Source organism: Rhodamnia argentea, chromosome 7 (assembly GCF_020921035.1).
Source record: "Rhodamnia argentea isolate NSW1041297 chromosome 7, ASM2092103v1, whole genome shotgun sequence".
Classification (NCBI taxonomy): Eukaryota; Viridiplantae; Streptophyta; class Magnoliopsida; order Myrtales; family Myrtaceae; genus Rhodamnia; species Rhodamnia argentea.
In genome coordinates, this window is record NC_063156.1 from 12,453,565 (window position 1) to 12,472,708 (window position 19,144).

Genomic DNA, 19,144 nt, shown 5'->3' on the forward strand with positions numbered 1-19,144 from the left:
AACCCGGTCTGATTGCACACCCTTATTTCTGTCGCGAACTTCCTTTTGTCTCAAGAAAAAAAAAATCCAAAACTTAAAGTCCGATCTCAAATCTATCCCAAACCTTTTTGTTGTCTCACAAAACCCTTAACCTTTGGATATAATCCCAAATCTACCTCGTATTTTGTTTTGTCTAAAAAAATACTAACTTTCAATCTATTTCTCAAGTCTACCTTCACGATCTAGTCCCAACTTTTACGTAGCATTTTCATGTCAACAAAAAATCCACACCAGCAAGGTGACATTTCCTAAATGAAACATTTCTTCGATATAAAAATTAGAGACATCTAACGGCGATTTTTGGAGAGGGGGCTAATGGGGGAAAATTTGTGATTAGCGCAAAAATTGATGATTTTTCTCTCGGACGAAAAGAGTTTGGGTAGATTTAAGACCGAACTTAAGATTTGGGTTTTTTTTTTTAGATAAAGAAAATTTCGAGGCGGATTTGGACTGAACCTAAAATATGATGTTTCTTTCTAGATAAAAAAAAAAGTAGGTGCAAATTTAGGTTTTTTTTTTAGAGAATTAGGCCTAAAAAGCGTATTTGAAAAACTTATTCATGGCACGGGCATGATACTAAGTTAGTCATAATATTTTAGATTTCTCCTTCATCCGGATAAAATGCCAGATAAAAAACCAGTGATAAGGGACGGGACACATCTGGATCGGATAAAAATTGAAAAAATAACTTAACCAAAAAAAGAAAAAAATAGAATCAACACGTTCTCCGCTCTTTGTTCCAGTCGAAAACCAGAGAGAGGGAGAAGTACAACCAAAAAGATGAGAAAAAAAAGATTTAACAGATTCCAAAATCGCATGGTTGCTCTCACCACTCAATCCCAATTCGTCACTGATCAGCACCTCGATTCCGACCCTACAATCTTGGCATAACCACTGTGAAATTCAACCAATCTCGATTCCGACCCTACAATCTTGGCATAACCACTGTGAAATTCAACCAATCTGTAACCATTGTCTGATGATTTCATTTCTGTTTTTTTTTCTCTTTTTTTGTGCCTGGAGTTATTGGAGTTACTTGCGGACATTCAATGGGGATTCTGCACGAGGGACGATTGAATTGGGGGTGTTGGAGGGCATTGTTACAGAGTTCTGGTGATCTTTCCAGAGCGCTGAATTTCATATGGAGCTGTGGAGGTGTGAGTGGTGGTGGATTTAAGGTTAGGGTTTGGCGTAGCTAGCTTTTATTGTCCAGATTTGGCAGTTGCGCGCGAGACGGATGAGAACAATCTTTAGCTCGAGGAGGATGGAGAAGTTCCCTTCTCAACGAGGAGGATTTTTAAAGATTTTAATCCTGTCATAAGTAGCACCGAGCATATGATTGGATCTTTCACAATCCCTAGCCCGATTCAAAGCAAAACGACCAAACGCAACGAATTTTTAAGGCTGGACACCGAAATGGAAGAGAAATAGACGAAATTGAAAATGAGCCGTAAATTAGTTTGCTTCATTTTTATTTTACTCGTTCTAGCATCTAAATGTCCATGCCGACGAGGATTTATGTATTAAGGAAAGTAAATTACCCTCATGAACTTCTATTGAAAAAAAAAAATGCCGGCGAGGGTAAGAAATGATGTTATTTTCTAATTTCTATATCTTTTTAGTTTCGGTTTTCAGTCAAAAGACATCGAAGTTCCATCGGTTGATAAAGTCTCCATTAAAATAGCAAGTGATTGAGTGAAAACAAATACGATCGCATTTTCCTTCCGTAGCAGATACTCTCTCAATTAGTTTGGACATTCATGAGTAGATCGCGGAATGTGATATGAAAATGGGATTATTTTGGTCATTTGAACCTCGCATATCAAATTTGAAAGCCGTATCTATATGTATTAGGATAGATTAAACAGATGGAAACATATGTTTAGATTAGATAAACACACACTTCCTCTCAGGATTGACAGATGAACGAGCGGCTTACAGTTGAGATAAACACCCGAGAATGAATGAGGAAAATACAAAGTTTGGACCTTTTCTATGTAAGCCAGTGGGACGGAGCTGTCCGGCATTGACCCGCTCTCTGGGGGCGAAGAATTCTGCTTCAACCCCATTAAATAGACGTCTCAATCAAGATGACAACTATTCCACAGGCATGACCATTAATTATCGTTTTGCTATTATGGTCGCAAAAAAAAAAAAAACGAAATTTGTGGAATGCTTCCTAAAGTAATCTTCTGATTTCGTCACAGACGCCACGAGGAAGGAAGTGCCATTATTGAAAGAGATCCCCTTAATAGGACATGACGACCTGCGAATCCTCGTCAGGGAAAAATAATATCTTGGGGGTCATGTCGAGAATTAGATTTATGTGGGTACAGGATCATTGGAGGCTACCCAATGTGATAAGATGCCCAATTATTTAAAGCTGCGTGGAAAAAGACGAAGCTTTTGAGGTCCCATTTTCTGATGCTCTGGTTGTGTGGAGAGAGAGAGAGAGAGAGAGAGAGAGAGAGAGAGAAGGAGGGAGAGAGTGTTGTGTTTTCCAACACACAAAAAAACATAGAAAAGCAAACGAATAAGAAGAACCAACCAACCCATTATTAAAGGTAATGATAAAGCTTACATGTCTGCTCCTTCCTTTTTTTTTGTCCTCTCTCTCTTTTCCTCTGTTTGATTAGATGGTCTGAAATTCTGGGGTTTCGCTTTCTTGCCATGGATCTCTAACGTTCTCCCAGTTGGAGGGATCAATCTCTCTTGCCCATCTTCCGGGGCGTTCATCTTTCTGAATGGAGGTATGTGGATTTATCTTTTTTAAATTGCCGAACCATCAAGTTTTTTTCGATTTTCTTTTTTTTTTTTTTTTTTTTGGTTGTGCTCTCGATTGACGATCTTCACGTATTGTTTTCATCTACCTGTGACCATTTCACATCTGGGTTTTCTGTCTCTCATTTGCCCTTTTTTGTATTTTGGCTTAGTTCTGATTTTCAATCGTGGGGTTTCTGTCCGGAAGGGTTAGGATTCTGATTGAATTATGCATTCACGTTTGGGAGAAAAAAGAAAAAATTGTGATGTCTTGTTGCTTTGGTGAAATTATGATGAACTAATTTCTGAGAAGAAGTTGTTGAGCATTTATGAAGTGTGATAAGCTGGAATCAGGGTGTGTGTAGTGATAACGTCTGGAAGGGTTTTGCTGATAATTAGCTGGAAACTGTGATGGTAGAGGGAGGTCATTCATCAGGAAAACTTGTAGTTCGAAGAATATCGCAAGGAGAAAATACAGTACATATACTGTGTAGAGAAATCTAGGCAAGTATGTTGGACTAGTGAATGGAGGAAGACTTATAACTTTGAATTTTGTTAAAAGGTGGCTATGGGTTTTATGAAAAGAAGTTATATGGGATATATAACTTCCGAGATCATCTGCCACCAAACTAATTGCGTATGCATTCTTAATTTTTAAGTCTGACATATGAAATGCGTTCAGGTTCTGGACGAGGAGGCAAAGAGAGCTGGAGATCATATGACATCAGCAGCAGCTTTTGTGGAAGGAGGAATACAAGAGGCTAATGATGATGCTTGCAGCATATGCCTGGAGGAGTTCTGCGACAGCGATCCTTCAACGGTAATCCCCACATACACAAGTTCTATATCCTGGTGATGATGTCGTTGCATTAGGCATAGGTACTTGTGGTGCTTCTTGTTATTCCGATGATATATCTCTTTTTCCTTCGATATTTGAGCTTTTTTGCATATTAATAATGAAAAGACAAGTGTGCAACATGTGCAGAATTGTAAGAATCCAAGTGACTAAGGTGTGAACATGATGAATTTGCACCTAATATTTTGCTTGTTAAGCTGGATATGCGGTGCCTTCTGTTCAATTGCTCTGGTTATATCTAATTAGTCTGTGTTCTCTATGTTTTTCCCTCTTCTCAGGTCACTTGTTGCAAGCATGAGTTTCACCTTCAGTGCATTCTTGAATGGTATGCTTGTCTTTTGTTAATTTCTTTGAAACCCCTTCCCACTGCCTCTCTCTCTCTCTCTCTCTCTCTCTCTCTCTATAACAAGCGGTTGTATGCATACAAGCATGTGGATTCATATTCCATATGGAAGATCTTTTGATATGCCTGTTTCCATAAATACAGCTTCACTCTGTTCCTTTGCTTCTAATCCATGAATCATGTGGTGAGGCTGAGCTTGATGCAATGGTGAGTCACAAGGTCAAACCATAGTTGCTGGCCCCGAAAGTTAAGAAACCTTTGAAAGAAGAAATTGAAAGAGGGTTTTGAAGGTAGTTTAAGAAATGGGAAACGATGTCCTAACTCAGTCTATGGACTGAAAGAATAAGGCTACATAGATATGACAGTACCTAAATATGCAATAAGAAAACTGTGTCGGCAGTTGCCCTTTTCCCTAGCGAATGAAATGGTTTTGTGGAATGGATTTCAGGGGGAACAAAGCTATGCATGAACAATAACATTGACGTTTTTCAGTGGATCTCCATGGCTCAGCTTGCCTGACCAACAATAACATTGGCGTTTTTCAGTATAGTTTCTCATGTTTGACATCTTAAGGATACTGACCTTATTGTAGCTAATCATCTTCATTTGTTGAAGTCATGGATGGAATTTAGTTTCTCTTTGGTTTGCAAGTCATGCCTTTAGACGTTTGGGAAATAATTCTTCACCTCACTTTTTGTCTAGCACTCGTTTTTGTCCCTCTGGTTTCGCTTTCTATAAACATGGGCAATAAGTATCTGTTCCAAATCATTGTTAGAATGAAAGCATTTATTGACTCTTAATCTTGGCCTTTAGGTGTCAGAGAAGCTCTCAGTGTCCCATGTGCTGGCAGCCAATCAGCCTGAAGGATTCTTCCAGGTTTCTACCTCTGGTTTGTTTTAATATGCTTTTCTGACATTCTTATTAGTGGATCTTTGAGTAACTCGAGGAGCATGTGTCGGCAGTCAGGAGCTGCTGGAGGCAGTGGTGCGAGAAAGGAACATTAGGCTCACTCCAAGAAATCCAACAATATTTCATCATCCGGCCCTCGGTGATTTTGAGCTGCAGCATGTCCGTTGTTCTCCCTCCAATACCTTTTTTGCCATTTTTCTTTTGTTAAGTTGGAACTTACATCTTTTTCGAATTCTAATGCAGTTACCCGTCGGTGCAAATGATGCTGAACTTGAAGAGCGCATAATCCAACACTTGGCAGCTGCTGCTGCAATGGGAAGGGCCCACCACCTCAGCAGGCGGGAAGGCCATAGGGGACGACCGTCTGGTCATGGCCGTCCTCATTTCTTGGTCTTCTCTGCTCATCCTAACGGTGCTCACTCTGGTCCCGTCTCTGGTTCATTGGTACAGGTAGAAGGGGAAAGTCAGCCAGCGGCTGTTGCTCGTCCATCAGTACCACTCGAATCCACTGGTGACGATTCACCTCGGCAGATTTTGATTCAAACTGATCAAGTTTCTTCTTCTGCCTCTGGGTCTCCTCTTACTCCCACAAATAGACAAGGGATATCCCTTCACAGTCGGTATACAAAATTTTTTTGTCGACCTTATTTTCACTGTAATTCGGTCATTGGATACAATCAAACTATGATTGTGATCAATACATCGTCATTAGACTGTGGTTCATTTGTTTGCAGGAGCTCTGCTGGTCACCCTTCTTCTCCATCTCAGGATAGGGCAGGCCCATCAGAATTTCAAACGCTTTCAGACTCTCTAAAATCTAAATGGAATGCAGTCTCAATGAGGTACCTCGTTAATTATCTCATAAGGGAAAAAAGATGACATTGTTTCGTAACAATTTGTGGTAATTTATTTTTTATGTTGCCATATGCCAGGTATAAAGAGTCCCTTTCAAAAAGCACCAAGGGTTGGAGGGAGCGGTTTTTTCCCCGTCACACTTCTGTGGCTGATCATAATACTGAAGTTAGAAGGGAAGTGATTGCGGGAATTAACGATGTGCCTCACATGATGGGAAACCTTGAAATCAGGGACAACAGTGATGGTAATGGTAGTACTGAATCATCAAACCAGTCTGCCGATTATTCAGCTGATGAGGCTGCCAACCAGAGCAGTGCAGAGAACCGAGAAGTAAATCCATCAAATGAAGTCAATTCATCTGCTGCCGGTACTGCTGGTTCTGTGTCCATCTAGTTTGTCAATCCATCAGGAGTTGCATCATCCTCGACATGTCATATCTGTAGGTGAGTCTTCATCTTGAAGCAAAAATCTTTAAGACCTGTTATGCTATTGAGATATCACGATGCATGTTTGCCATTACAGTTGTTAGCCAGCTAGTAATCCTCAATTTTCTCGGCACTTGCAAATCTCACCTACATATGCAGATATCTGTTGTGATAACCTTCTCTCACGGGATGTATTCTTGACAAAATGACCCAAACTTATTTTCTCTATAGCCATTAAAAGATTGGCCATGTATCTCAAAATTATGTAACATGGCGCTCCACTACAAATTGATCAAGATAGGCAGAGAAGTGGGTACTTTTATTTTTTTGGACACTATGGTGATCGATAATGGATGGAAGATGCGTCCTTCTGGTTAAGTATCACTGACTGAACAGATGTTTTCACTGTCTGGTTAACATGGCAATATGAGCTTTTGTCTGATGGTTGCTCAGCTATCTGGAACTGATCAAAATACTGAATTAACGATGATCATACCTCTCTAGTCACAGCGGTAATTGTCATAGCTGTGTAATGAGGACTTGGATGGTAACAGTTTCAGGTCAGGTTGTTAGACTTTTATATATTGTCAAGGCCACGACTGATGGTTGTTTTCAGCTATGACAATGGTAAGCTATGGTGACAATGAGATTGGAATGATGTTTGCATCTAGTTCAGATGTATTGTGTTGTTTCACAATGGCTTAGATCCTCTCGAGATCTTCTCAAATAGAATAGTCCTTGCACTTTGCTTAAGCTCGTCCCACTTAATTAAAAGCAATTTAATGATTTCATTAGTAAGAACGTCAAATTGAACCAACAGTCTCAAAAATCAGATACAAGGTGCGACTTGTTTTCTTGTCAAACTCACTTTAAACAGTTGCAGAACTGGTTGGGTCTAGAGAATTTCCATATTGTAATGAAGCAGTCCTTTAAATGACCCAAATAATCAAACTCACTTTAGACAGTTGCAGAACTGGTTGGGTCTAGAGAATTTCTGTATTGTAAGATTATTTAGACTGTTCATGTTACTGCTGTCAGATCTAACTTTCCTTTTGTGGGAAAATAGTGTAAAAATCAGAAAACAAAATTAAAGTAGCTTTCATATCAGATGTCCCCTAATGTAAACATGTATAGAAGTAACTACTATATAGAGAAGACTGAGGTTAGGCATATCACCTCAGCCATCATTTAATGTTAATTTATTTAGAATGTAGTTGGTCCATCAATTATGCCAAAATACCCGACTAATGATACTACCACTACTAACGAACTTGTCTAGAGAATGTGTGGACTTTATTATTGCTTGAAGAACAGATTAAGAAAAAGACGATACTTATCAAAGTTATAATTTACAAAAGAGCAAAATGATAGGATCGTAGAATAAAGAAACGGAAACATGATTGATGTTTAAATAGACATTGCTCAAAGTTGGAGCAAGCTGATCGATAAAAAAGTGATTGGTAGTGCAAAGATGAGGATGGAACCTTTAGTGTAGTTGGAAGAATAAATGAGAAAGGGACGCTATTGCTGGATGAAAAGTTGTGCAGTGATGATGTAAAGAGAATTATGAAGTCAAATCATATGAAACTACATAATTGAGGCAAAGATTGTTGGAGGAAAGTGGTTAAATAGCATAGAAGATTTTGTTTGTCGGACTGATTAGTTCCAAATCGGTAGTTTGGCCCTCTTATAATAAAAATGGTTGTTTGGCACAGTATTAGAGCTTCGAATCATGAATCGCCTCTTGACATACCCTGTCATTTTTGTCTAGTACTCCTCTCTGCACTCCCATTGTCATTTGATGTGGTCATATGTTTTCTCATTGAAGATTTGACTAACGCATGCATGGAAGATTTCATGTAAGTGCTTCATATACATGGAGATACATATTTGATAGTTTAAGCTTTTGGGGAAAAAAAAAAATACAACCAGTGTTACTATGCTCTATGAAGAGCGTATCCTAATTGGCCATAGATAAGATTGATCCCACACCCGCACCATGCAGAAACGTTATAATAGATTGATGTATTGAAGGTTTCTAATGCTAACCACGTGACCTTCTAATCTTGGGAAGTCCTTGGCATTGCTTATTATTGTCCTGTGTACTGCTTCATCTTGCAAGGAAAAGTGAGGTTCTTTACACCTGAAGCATCTAAAGAGACAGATTATAGAATTAAGAGAACTCATGCCTGTCATTTGTCATGAACTTTTGCTCTTAACAAATTTGCACCGGTACATAGCAAAGAATTTCTGATATCGGTGATGATTAATCAAAACTCCCATTGCCCTCTGGAGTTCAACAACGCGTGGACCCTTTTGCACCCAGAAAGAGGATTAAATTTTAATCCAGTTGATATAGGTATGCTCAAATGGCTAAGGAAAGGCATACCCAATGATTGGAATGGAAGTCTTCCTTCCTCTGCAATTCAATTTCTCAATCTGATTTTGAAGACATTCTAAGGTAACGAGTACGTAGTTTGAGGATCTGATTAAAAGGCTTCTTGCCATTGCTATGTTTTATTGTTTCCGGCTGTTCAAGAAGCTGAACAGGATGCTTGCCCCCAATACGACAACGCCAACGCACGGATTTTTCTCCCCATAATTTTTGTTGTCTGTATGAACATCTGAAACCTCTATAATGGTTTCCTTTGGATTGACTTTTGCTTTTGTAGGCATTAGCTTCATGGTCATATTAGACTGTTGTAGCATGGCTTTTGAAGTCTGTACCAAAGTATCAAACAAACTGCTGTTATTTTGTTTTATAGAATTGGACTGAGTTGGTTTGCATAACATTCTTCAGGATAGTTCCAACCGAATTGCTTTCAAATTTCAGGACGAGTATAGTCCCAGATATGACATGCCGAGGACCAGATGCTTTGGGTCAGAAGTCGGGCGAGGTCCTTGCCATCTTGAATGGATAAGAGAGGGAAAGAGTTTGATGTGGACTGGCACTCATAATGGGTACATCTATGTAAATCTTGTTTATGTGCATGAAACTCAGAAGATTATATATGCCTATTATGCTGCCATTTTGGAGGGTAATTTCTCATTTATATATGGAATACACATATATAGTTGAATATGTATATCTATCTCCACTCGTTCCGGATTTGGTCTGAATCTTTCGATCAGGATCTAGCAAATCCTGTCTTCTCTTTCCAGCCCCTCCTTAGATTAACTTTCTTCGGTTCAGCATGTTTTGTGAGGGGCTTTGGTTGAAATTTGTTTGGGTGCTGCTGGGTCGTGAAGAGATGATTTATGATGAATGGATGGAAAGGGTTCTACCTCAGACATGGTCTAAAAGAGGCATCTGGCAGGTCAGATACACATACTTTAGATTTACTCATGCAAGGCAATGGCAAGAACTGAAATTGATACAGTGGGAAGATATTCCTCAATTTGTAAAATCTTGAAATAAACATTTGAGTAGACTGTTTGAGCGGATTTGCCGACATTCTTGTATTAATGGCTCAACTCTTGTGTGGACTGTAAATATGAGAAAACTCGACATTCCCCATCGACACCGTCAAGAAGACCAATGAGCAGTTATCGTGTGCGAACTTTTGAGGATACAGAGGCATGTTGTGGCTGAGGGACGCTTGATGAAGCCAGTCAGGCCATGTGCCGTGGCATGTCTACGTCGAACAAATAGGAAATGTTAGCGTTCTAGGATCGACCTAGGATGTGACAAGATTCGATGCACCTGAATTTCGACAGAGGAAAAAAAAATCCAAACATTGAGTAATCACAGAACGTGATAACAAAAGGGTCGAGTCTGATCAGCATATCTGGGAAAAAAGCCTTTTCGAAGCGCCAGCACTGAATAACCTGAAGAGAACTTCCATAATCAAGATCAGTAAGGACCCTCTCAAGGCTTTTCCCGCCGGACAACGTCATTTGTGATTCAGAGAAATTAGGAAAAGCAACACGCAGCTTCAACCGGTGAAGGAATTGCTCAGTATGCCGGTAAGTAAAGATCTTCGAGAGAAAATCGCAACTGACCGAGTTGAAAGCCTAGTAATGTCAGCCTTGATAACACACCCTGAGATTCACCAATTCGTGAAACAGTACTAGTACCATTTTTGTCACTAATTCAGCAATTCTTCTTTCCTTGCAAGAATGAATCTGATTTATAAAGACAAAGAACTCTCCAACCCGAGTGTCAAAATCCTGACGATATGGATTGACTCGCAAGGAGAAAAAGAGCCTTTCCTGCATCAGACTCTTGCACAGTATCAAGATCAAGAAACTACCTCTTATGCTTCTTTTTCCTACTTTGATCTCACAACATTCTTTACATTCTATCATTTTATCTATTGCTAGACGATACATTGCTCACTGTAGAATTGACCAAAACTTCAACCTTGATCATTCCCAAGGAAACACTGTTTTATTGGCCAAAATGTTCACAAACAGCTTCCGCAACATCACATGTATTTCAAGATGCAATAGTCATTCTTGCCTACTTAAAAGTAAAAGGGAAAATCTTGCAAAAATGCAATATACCATCTTGATGACTAACAGGCTTGGTCTAAACGTCCTTAGCTATTCCAGAAAGGTCAAGTCCAGAGTCTGCCTCAGTTGCTCCAGGCGATTTTCTTCTGGGAGAAGGCTCTTCAATCGGTACCCCTCGTCTCATAGATGACCAAGACGAATCTCCATCATACGAGGAAGGGCTGTCAAACATCCCAAAAAACCCTTTCTTCATCTCCTCAGCCCCCTTGAAGAAACGGTCTAAGTTACCAAAGAGATTCCGACCGATTGCATCGATGTCGCTCTGCTGTCCTGGAAAGTCGAACACTCCATGGTCTGGAGATCCGGCTGAGAAAGACCCTCTAAGGACCAGTTCGGTCACATCATCTTCCGTATACTCTTTGTTAGATTGCACCACTTCAATAGGCCTGACAAACAGAAAGGATCCACACCCAGATCTTAGATTCCAAACAGAGTAACATAGCGCATTACTGGGTAACATAAAGCTGCTCATACAAGGAAAATGTCTCACTGTCCAGAAGATATCCTAACCAAAACTAAAAGCTTACTGCTGAACATCATAATGCATTTCCGCCCCCAAAAAAAAAAAAAAAGGCATCATAATGCATCTGAGAATCCTAACTCACAACCTTATCAACATATGAGAAAGATACTAAGAGTCGAATTTCCAAGAGCCACCGGAAACCTTCCTAGTAACTTTGCTGCACTAATAAATTAAGCAACTGGGCGAATATGATATGGGGAGAATTATCAGGTGCTCCAAAAATATGCTCCATCCCTCTCAAAGTCATGTAAATCATACCTTTAAGTGACTTTCACAAATATATGAGAATATAAGAACAGGGAGAATACTCCTCCAACACCTACTGATATCTCATAATATGAGACTTATGCACAAGTCAGCTAAGAGATCAGGTCCACATATCCGAGACGGAACCAAGAACATCTCCTTGACAAGACACCGCGATAACCAGAGACAAAACAAAAATTAAGCCCCGGCTTTGCTTAAACTTTTACCTAAACAGATTACAGACCTATCCTTTTCTCGGTTCGTCTTTCTTATCTTTTTCCTCTTTTCGGTCCATTAAAGTTTCCATAAAAAACTAGGTAACCTAGTAAAGAAATCATAAATCCCTAGGATGGTACCTCCTAGACAACATGATCAGTAGACAACCACGAGATGACCACTTGCAGAAATATAATCCCGTCACGACCCAAATACAGAATAAAGCAAAAGAAGAACAATCTAATCACAATGTTCAAATATGAGCCATTCGGCAAACTTTTCGACATCGTAAGCAAGCACATTCCTTTGCCTTCATGAGGGTTAAAGAACCTTCGTAACTTCGTAACCGGGAAACTCCCTCCGGGATTTGTGGTTATGAAGTATGCAGATATCATTGCAACTTGAGGCCGGTTCCACCTGTCTCCTACCAGACGGGCTGCAAACCTCGAGAATTATTTTATGTTGCTCCCGAGGCCAACCCTCAAGACCCCAATTCCTACCTAATTATTTTTTTTCCCCTGGTAAGAGGGAAATACCAGAAAGTCCAAATTTGCGAAGACTAATGCTACGATTCATTCAGCGCTCAGGAACAGGAAATAAAAACAAGAAAAAAAAAAGCATCGAACGTACTGCCCATGAACTCGATCAAGGAAATTGAGCATCCGAATAATCATCCTCGACTAGAACAATCACAAGCAACGATAAAAACGCACAGCACGATCCAATCCCCAGGACAACAAACGACATCCTCGTTAACCACAATACAAGAAAAAAAAAAAGGGGAAAGAGAGCGACAAGAACATGCGAAAACCGCAGGCACACATACGGAGGAAAGGATTGAAAACAAAAAAAAAAGGAGTACCTTCCGACGCAATCGCGGAGGATTTCCTCGGTCCTCTCGCACTTGCGGATGAATCTGCCAGGCTCGACCTCCTCCGTCCGGCAGCGAGACTTCACGACCTTCCGGGTCGAGCACCGGTCGGTGGGTCCTGCGCTTCCGTCGGAGCTTCCGTACTTGGCGATTTCGCCGGAGATTGGTGAATCGGCGTCGTCGCCGTCGTCCCGCCAAACCCAACCCATGCTTCCACCGCTCTCTGTCTCTCTCTCTCTCTCTCTGTGAATGCTTCTGGCGCAATCCAGAAACGCTTCTACAAAAGCAAGACTTCTTCTGGCCCAGGGACGGCCCAAATCAGCGCCGCCTACGGAAACTCTCGACCCACCGTTCTATTGCGAAATTACGAAATGAACCTTCCCTTCTTGATAAAATTACATAAAACTCCACCAGGCGCTGTTCGTATTGCGAATTTAACCCTGAAGAATGAACAAGGTGGACTAATTTTACCACGCTCTACCTAACTTGATAGGTTTAGTTTGTATTTTCCGCTCGGTTGTCACTTTTCTCGTCAACATGCCTCAACCACTCTTTGAACCCAATCCATCGGAAAACTCCATTCAAGCGCGGGTAACGCGAATTGCGACCTTGGAGGTCGGTCTCTATCAAGGACCCGAGATTTTCCGAGAATGCCGGTGGTCACGTGTGAATTCTTTCGAACGGCGCCTAAAAGAGTAGACCCCGCATTACGTTTTAATTATCTGTTATTATTTTGCGGCACAAAATAGATTGCTAGTCTTACGAGCCGCCCAAAAACGGTCGCATAATCAATTCTCTATCTTACATAGCAAACTTGTTTATGTTGGGGGGCCAGGAATCGGGAATCTTTCCCTTTGCATTTTTGTTTTGGTCAATATAGACAAAGGCTCGGAATGCACGTGGGAGTCAAGATTCGTTGACCTAAGTCAACAGCTACACCATGGTCAACAAGTCAACAAAAATTTTTTGTTCTTTTATTTCTTTGTGAGATTTGAATGGCACCTGAGAAATCAATACAAAAAATATCAAGGAGTATCTTATAGGAAAAATGAAGAAACCATTTTAAGATTATTTAACCACAACTTTAACTCGCTATTTTATAGCTTAAGGGTGTGTTTGTTTCAAGAAAAATGTTTTCCGGGAATCCGTTTTCCGGAAAGCGATTTCTCGAAAATCATTTTCTCGGAAAACGGTTTGTTTTCCTTTGTTTGGTAATATGTTACCGAAAATGTTTTCCGGTGTTTGGTTCTCATTTGGAAAACGATTTCAATGTCATGAATCTCAAGTAAAAAATATGATTTTATTAGCACAAAAGGTTTATACTTTTTATATCATATTATATTATTTATTAATTTTAATTAATTATTTTATTTCCTTTTCTTTTTGTCTTTTTCTTCTTTCTCCGCTAGTCACCTGGTCTCGGTGATGACTAGCGACCGGCCACATGAGATCAAGCTCGCCGGCCTCGTGCGACCGGCTACAATAGTGGCTCTCTCAGGCCCAAATTAATTTATTGAGTCGATGTTACCTAACATGAATGGATCGGAAAGAAACGAAACGAAATGCGACCGACCTTGAATTTCACCAGCAGATTGGCCTCGCGATCATTGCGGTAGATGGTGCGGTAAGTCGGGGCTCGAGGTTGGATGCGGCCGAGCTGGACCGTCGGCGACGGCAATAGCGCATGGTCGTCGCTGGCGATGTGCGAGTGGCGGCCAAATCTGGATTTCGACGACTTCACCCTCTCCCATCCGTTCATCTTCCTCGTCCCTCAACGAATCACCCAATCCACGAAGCTCCAGCGAATCAAAAGCTCTTCCCCCCCAAACACAAAACTCACGACGATGAAACAGAGGAACGCAGCGAGCATATACCCCCCCACGCACAAGGAAAACCAAAAAATTAACTATCCAAAGCCAAAGCTGAACTCTCTCTCTCTCTCCCCTATTCTGATTTGACTTGATTCATCTTCTACGTTTTCCTTTTTTTCACCAAATAATCAAAGGTGAAGTGATGCTTTGATGAGATTATGCTTTGAAAAGGTGAAGTGCCTAAACTACGTAACGTAAAGACGTACTTGTTTATTGTGCAAACATCCAATTAGCTCCAGCAAGACAGGATGGTTTGGAAGGATGTGAATTTTAACTTTACATACTCAATGCCACACAAAACCTCAATGACAATATTCAAGGGATAGAAATGGATAGCTACTACAACAACTAATCAAAGAACAAGTCTATAGTTCTGATAGTATCCGATAGTATGAAGAGCAAACATCCAAAGTCCGACACTTGTTAATTTCCATTTCCTCTTTTATCTATGAAATCTTCGAGCCATAACTTCTTTAGCTTGGCACTCTTGACAATGAATGCTTTTGCAACTCTCTCATTGTCCACCAAATAATCAAAGGCATATACAAGGGTGGCTTCATCAAAACCTTCAACCTCCATCACTTCTTTGTAGAGCTCAGCAACATCCAACTGATTTTTACTCATCTTTTTTAATGCAGAAGCAACCTCTCCAATTTGCTCTGAGAGCATTGCAAATTTATCATCCTTATTAGGAGCACGACTTCGCTTTCTATTAACTCTTGATGGATCTTCTATTCCTTTTGTAATATTATCACTACTATCATCTAAATCAATTGAGCAGTCCACATCCACAGTAGGAGGCAAGTCGATGTCACCAAATTGTTTTGCAAAGCTTCCCGTGGCCATGTCTTTTCCAGCCACTAGAGCGAGTTCATTGTACATTTCGATTTTCTTGTTCAAGTACTTCTCATGGGTAGGATGTGCCTGCAAAAAAAATCATAAAAACACAAGTATATAAACAAGTAGATTAAGCCGGTTATGATTATAGCAAGACATACAATCTACTCATCATCTACCAATTTCTCAGTTTTGTATATGTAAAGAGCATGTGATGCATAAGCAAACAAAAAACTATAGCAGCCTCCAATTCTTGCATATCTCAACATGCTGCAAAAGAAACCTCATGGTTCAATGAATTTCTAGGGACCCTAATATGACAAATAGACATGTAAAGATATAATAAAAACCAATATCATAGGTACATGCATCCCTTTCCATGAGTAACAATGCTTAGAGTATAAGTTACATTGAAATCTGAAAAGCATATTACCATTATTTCTTCATCATAAACTTCCTTCCGAAGAACCGTGATCATCTTCAAGTTATGGTCCCACTGAAATCCACTCTTAATCCGCAATTTTTGGATGGTGGCCCAATTGTTTTTAATAGTTCTAAGATGATTGTCCACATGGTCGGGCTCACATTCAGTCCCAAATCTATCATTTATAGCTTGAGCAACTTGAGCAAATGAAGATGGTTTAAAGGTGGCTGAAGGTTTGTTCCCCTTTGAAGCTTCATCAGCTAGTATCTCTAAAAACATACGCTCCATTGGAACCGACCACCTAAAATGCTTGGCCTTCCCTTCTCTAGTCTTGCCCATTGCTACATTATCGAATATATCCAACACAAGAAATTAAGAAAAACAAAGGATAACACAAAAATAAATGTCATTTTACTAATGAGAAAAGGGAAACATCATGATGATTTAGAGTAGCAAATCAAGTTCACGTTACAAAAACTCCTTTAATCACAAAGTAGTAATCTATACTTCACATCACATTAAAAGCAGCATGCAACTTCTAAGAAAAGTGCTAAACATTCATTCTATACGTACTATAGTCATCTCACATTACACATGCGATATCATCTCTTTTTGCTGCCCACTCTCTGTTTTCCTCCCTCTCCTCTCTTTGTGTTTGTTGATGCCTTCTTTCTTGACTTTGAGATTCAACCTCTACATTAGGTTCTTGCATAAAAGGATCATTTGGGTCAACTCCCATAATGAAGTTATGTAGAATGCAACATGCTAAGACCACATCAACTTGAGTATCAAAGGACCAATAGGGTTCCGCATCCAATACACGAAAACGCCTTTTAAGAACACCGAATGCCCTTTCTACCGTAGACCGTAAAGATGAATGACGATGGTTGAACAACTCTTTCTCATTCTCGGGTGAGCGGTCACTAAACTCCTTTACGTGATATCGAACTCCACGGTATGGTGAAATAATTCCCGGTTGGATGCCATATCCGGCATCAGCAAGGTAGTATTTACCTACCAATTTTATGTAAAGTTTTAACAAAATGTTTCAAGAAAGTAGGGTAAACATTTCATATAAACACATGGAATATTCTATACCTTCAGGAATTTTCATTCCTCCAGGCCTTGAAAGTGCATTTGTTAGAATACAAGAGTCATGTGCCGTGCCTTCCCAACCAGCTAACACATAAACGAACTTTAAATCAAAAGTAACTGTTGCAAGAACATTTTGCGTTGTTTTGTCTTTTCGACCACGAAATTTTCCTTGAATTTCTCGGGGAACCGATGCACGGACATGAGTACCATCAAGAGCTCCAACACAATCCTAATGTATTTAAGTAAATTAGTTAATGTAAAAACATATTTTCAGGATGAAGTTCATGATATTGGTCATATCACATACCTTAAAGTAGGGATAAAATCTTCTATTCTTGGATATTGTCGGGGGTGTAGTGCCATCCGGTGGTCTTATAACATGCTTGTGTAGTTTTAGAATTGCTTGTAAGACAATTCTAAAGTATCGGTGAATGGTCTCTATAGACCTATTCAGCCTTGACCCTATTACTCCGAACCTCACATTATGCCCTAAAATATGGCAAAAGACTAGCAATTGCTCTTTGATTGGCACATTTACTGTTTCGTGTAACAAATTATTTGACACAAGAACTCTACACAATTCACAGAAAACTTGTGGTCTCATACGTATTTGACTAACACAATTAGTATCTCCAGAATGAAAAATGCAATTCATGAATAACTCTCTCTCAAAATCTCTTTCGACCCGTGGAACTCTAGGTATTTGACTACTTGAAGATTCATCCTCCATGACTAACAAACCAACCGCCATTACCGACATTGATGCACCCATTATTGCTCCATTAACATCATTGTTTTCCATCTACAATCAATAATAAGAATTTTTGCTTCTTAATCTCAAAGCCAGTCAAGACATATGTTTTATCTCAAAGATAAACCCAACAACGAACATTCAAATGAAATAATATATATATCATCAAAATGTGAAAATAAGTGCAGCTTAACTTGTCATTTTAGCAAGCATCGGACTTTTCGGGATTTAAGATTCGGTTCCGCTGAGTTTACTAAAGGAACTCTAAATGCATATGAACTCATAAGCAGACCCAAACCATCCCAAAGTTGGGTTTCGAAGTTCTTTGATAAAGATGGAACATTACCCTTGAAGGAGTAATCAAAGAGAGCAAAGGTATGCAGAATCTCCATTCTTGCAACTACTACTTGCAAATTCCAATCACCAGAAGATAAGTTCAAATTACACAAATAAACAGAACATTGTTAACAAGTCCCGCACACGCACCTTCTTTTATTTGTTCTAGGCAGCAAAAACCTATAATAAACTATAATTGATGGTTTTCTTTCCATCTTGACATTTTAACAAACACCTTGCATTCTTTTAACAATATGGATCACATAGTTCAAGGAAACAAATAATGATAACAACGTCTATCTCCTAGGTGAACCAAAACATGAGATGCATAATCATGAACCTTCTCTATCAAATTCTACACAATAAAGCGTAAAAAGTTCTTTCAATCAAATTCTACGCAACGAGAAGCCAAATAATATTCCAAAGGATGCCAAAGAAAGTGCCAATGCTACAAAAGCCCCGTGCAATTGAAATCATAAAGCAGACATCGATAAAATTGAAATACTCATCAAACAATGAAGCACCAACCGAATCTCACTCATATTGTTTCATCGAAGCACATGCCGTTGAAAATTTCAAACAGATCAGCAAAAAATTGAGCAAAAAGGTCAATCGTTAGATATACTACCTTATAGCTCTCGTGGTAGGGTAGAATCTCCAATCAAGCTTGATAACTCTAGGATCTATGAAAATTTCAAAACCGATTTCTAAGATTTCGCTTGAAGAAGAAGAAACGAGAATCTCGGAGGTTTTTTTCAAATCGAGAGAGGGAGAGAACCTGGAGCTTTGTTGAGCGTTGTTGAAGAAGAGCTAGCTTCAATGACGAGCTTCAATGGTGAAGATGAAGAGCGTCGGTGAAGAAGAGCCGGACCTTCAACGACGAAGAAGGTGAGCGTCGGTGAAGAAGAAGTGAATAAAGGAAACTGGAGGAATGAAAGAGCGTCGTACCTCTGCAGAGAGCGAGAGAGTGAGATTTGGGAAAGTGTTTTCACCTTTTTGTTTTGGGGAATTCACTTTCCTAATCTGCTGAATAAAGTTTTCGTTGACTGAAAAGTGCTTTCCATTGACCAGATTATTTTTTGCGAACCAAACGGACGAAAATCCGGAAAACACTTTCTATCCCAGAAACAAACACACCCTAAAAGTCCTTGAGAAAGTTCATAGGAAACCTTCGAATCACAGTATCATTAGCAACTCCACACTGTATTGATTTTAAAGACCCGCACCCGATGTCATTTATCTCAATAAGGCTTTTAGATCGGATCGAGCGAA

At 39.7% G+C, this 19,144-nt stretch overlaps 3 protein-coding genes across 5 annotated transcripts; 1 reads left to right on the plus strand and 2 right to left on the minus strand.

The window, feature by feature from the left end:
- The first annotated feature begins 2,519 nt into the window (after positions 1-2,519).
- Positions 2,520-9,269, plus strand: LOC115741825 (E3 ubiquitin-protein ligase RHF2A-like). 3 transcript variants are annotated; one of them, XM_030675824.2, is made up of 10 exons: positions 2,520-2,603; positions 2,722-2,789; positions 3,482-3,619; positions 3,934-3,980; positions 4,812-4,874; positions 4,961-5,066; positions 5,151-5,527; positions 5,642-5,749; positions 5,840-6,205; positions 9,021-9,269. In XM_030675824.2, exons 2-9 carry the CDS (start codon positions 2,784-2,786, stop codon positions 6,153-6,155), a joined length of 1,161 nt encoding a protein of 386 aa, XP_030531684.1. In that variant the 5' UTR covers positions 2,520-2,603; positions 2,722-2,783; the 3' UTR covers positions 6,156-6,205; positions 9,021-9,269. The 3 variants fall into 3 exon arrangements, with proteins under 3 accessions (XP_030531684.1, XP_030531681.1, XP_030531680.1); XM_030675821.2 differs by lacking the exons at positions 2,520-2,603; positions 2,722-2,789 and having other exon boundaries at positions 3,464-3,619; positions 8,988-9,269; XM_030675820.2 differs by lacking the exons at positions 2,520-2,603; positions 2,722-2,789 and having other exon boundaries at positions 3,464-3,619.
- A 1,243-nt stretch (positions 9,270-10,512) lies between these two features.
- On the minus strand, positions 10,513-12,843 carry LOC115741827 (fra a 1-associated protein). Its single transcript, XM_030675829.2, has 2 exons — positions 12,550-12,843; positions 10,513-11,088 (listed from the first exon to the last, which is right to left on the minus strand). The coding sequence occupies exons 1-2, from the start codon at positions 12,765-12,767 to the stop codon at positions 10,719-10,721; spliced, it is 588 nt and encodes a 195-aa protein (XP_030531689.1). The 5' UTR covers positions 12,768-12,843; the 3' UTR covers positions 10,513-10,718.
- A 2,009-nt stretch (positions 12,844-14,852) lies between these two features.
- On the minus strand, positions 14,853-16,157 carry LOC115741826. The gene is made up of 2 exons (XM_030675828.2): positions 15,700-16,157; positions 14,853-15,353 (listed from the first exon to the last, which is right to left on the minus strand). Exons 1-2 carry the CDS (start codon positions 16,027-16,029, stop codon positions 14,853-14,855), a joined length of 831 nt encoding a protein of 276 aa, XP_030531688.1. The 5' UTR covers positions 16,030-16,157.
- Between the last annotated feature and the right edge of the window lie 2,987 nt (positions 16,158-19,144).

Excerpts from the sequence above, each read along its gene's own strand:
- LOC115741825 (XM_030675821.2), top strand. The coding sequence starts at position 3,467 with ATGAAATGCGTTCAGGTTCTGGACGAGGAGGCAAAGAGAGCTGGAGAT. Across the intron at positions 3,620-3,933 it reads GCGACAGCGATCCTTCAACG|GTCACTTGTTGCAAGCATGA; the intron begins GTAATCCCCACA and ends CCCTCTTCTCAG. Across the intron at positions 3,981-4,811 it reads CTTCAGTGCATTCTTGAATG|GTGTCAGAGAAGCTCTCAGT; the intron begins GTATGCTTGTCT and ends CTTGGCCTTTAG.
- LOC115741827 (XM_030675829.2), bottom strand. The coding sequence starts at position 12,767 with ATGGGTTGGGTTTGGCGGGACGACGGCGACGACGCCGATTCACCAATC. Across the intron at positions 11,089-12,549 it reads CTCCGCGATTGCGTCGGAAG|GCCTATTGAAGTGGTGCAAT; the intron begins GTACTCCTTTTT and ends TCTGTTTGTCAG.
- LOC115741826 (XM_030675828.2), bottom strand. The coding sequence starts at position 16,029 with ATGGGCAAGACTAGAGAAGGGAAGGCCAAGCATTTTAGGTGGTCGGTT. Across the intron at positions 15,354-15,699 it reads TTTATGATGAAGAAATAATG|GCACATCCTACCCATGAGAA; the intron begins GTAATATGCTTT and ends TTTTTTTTGCAG.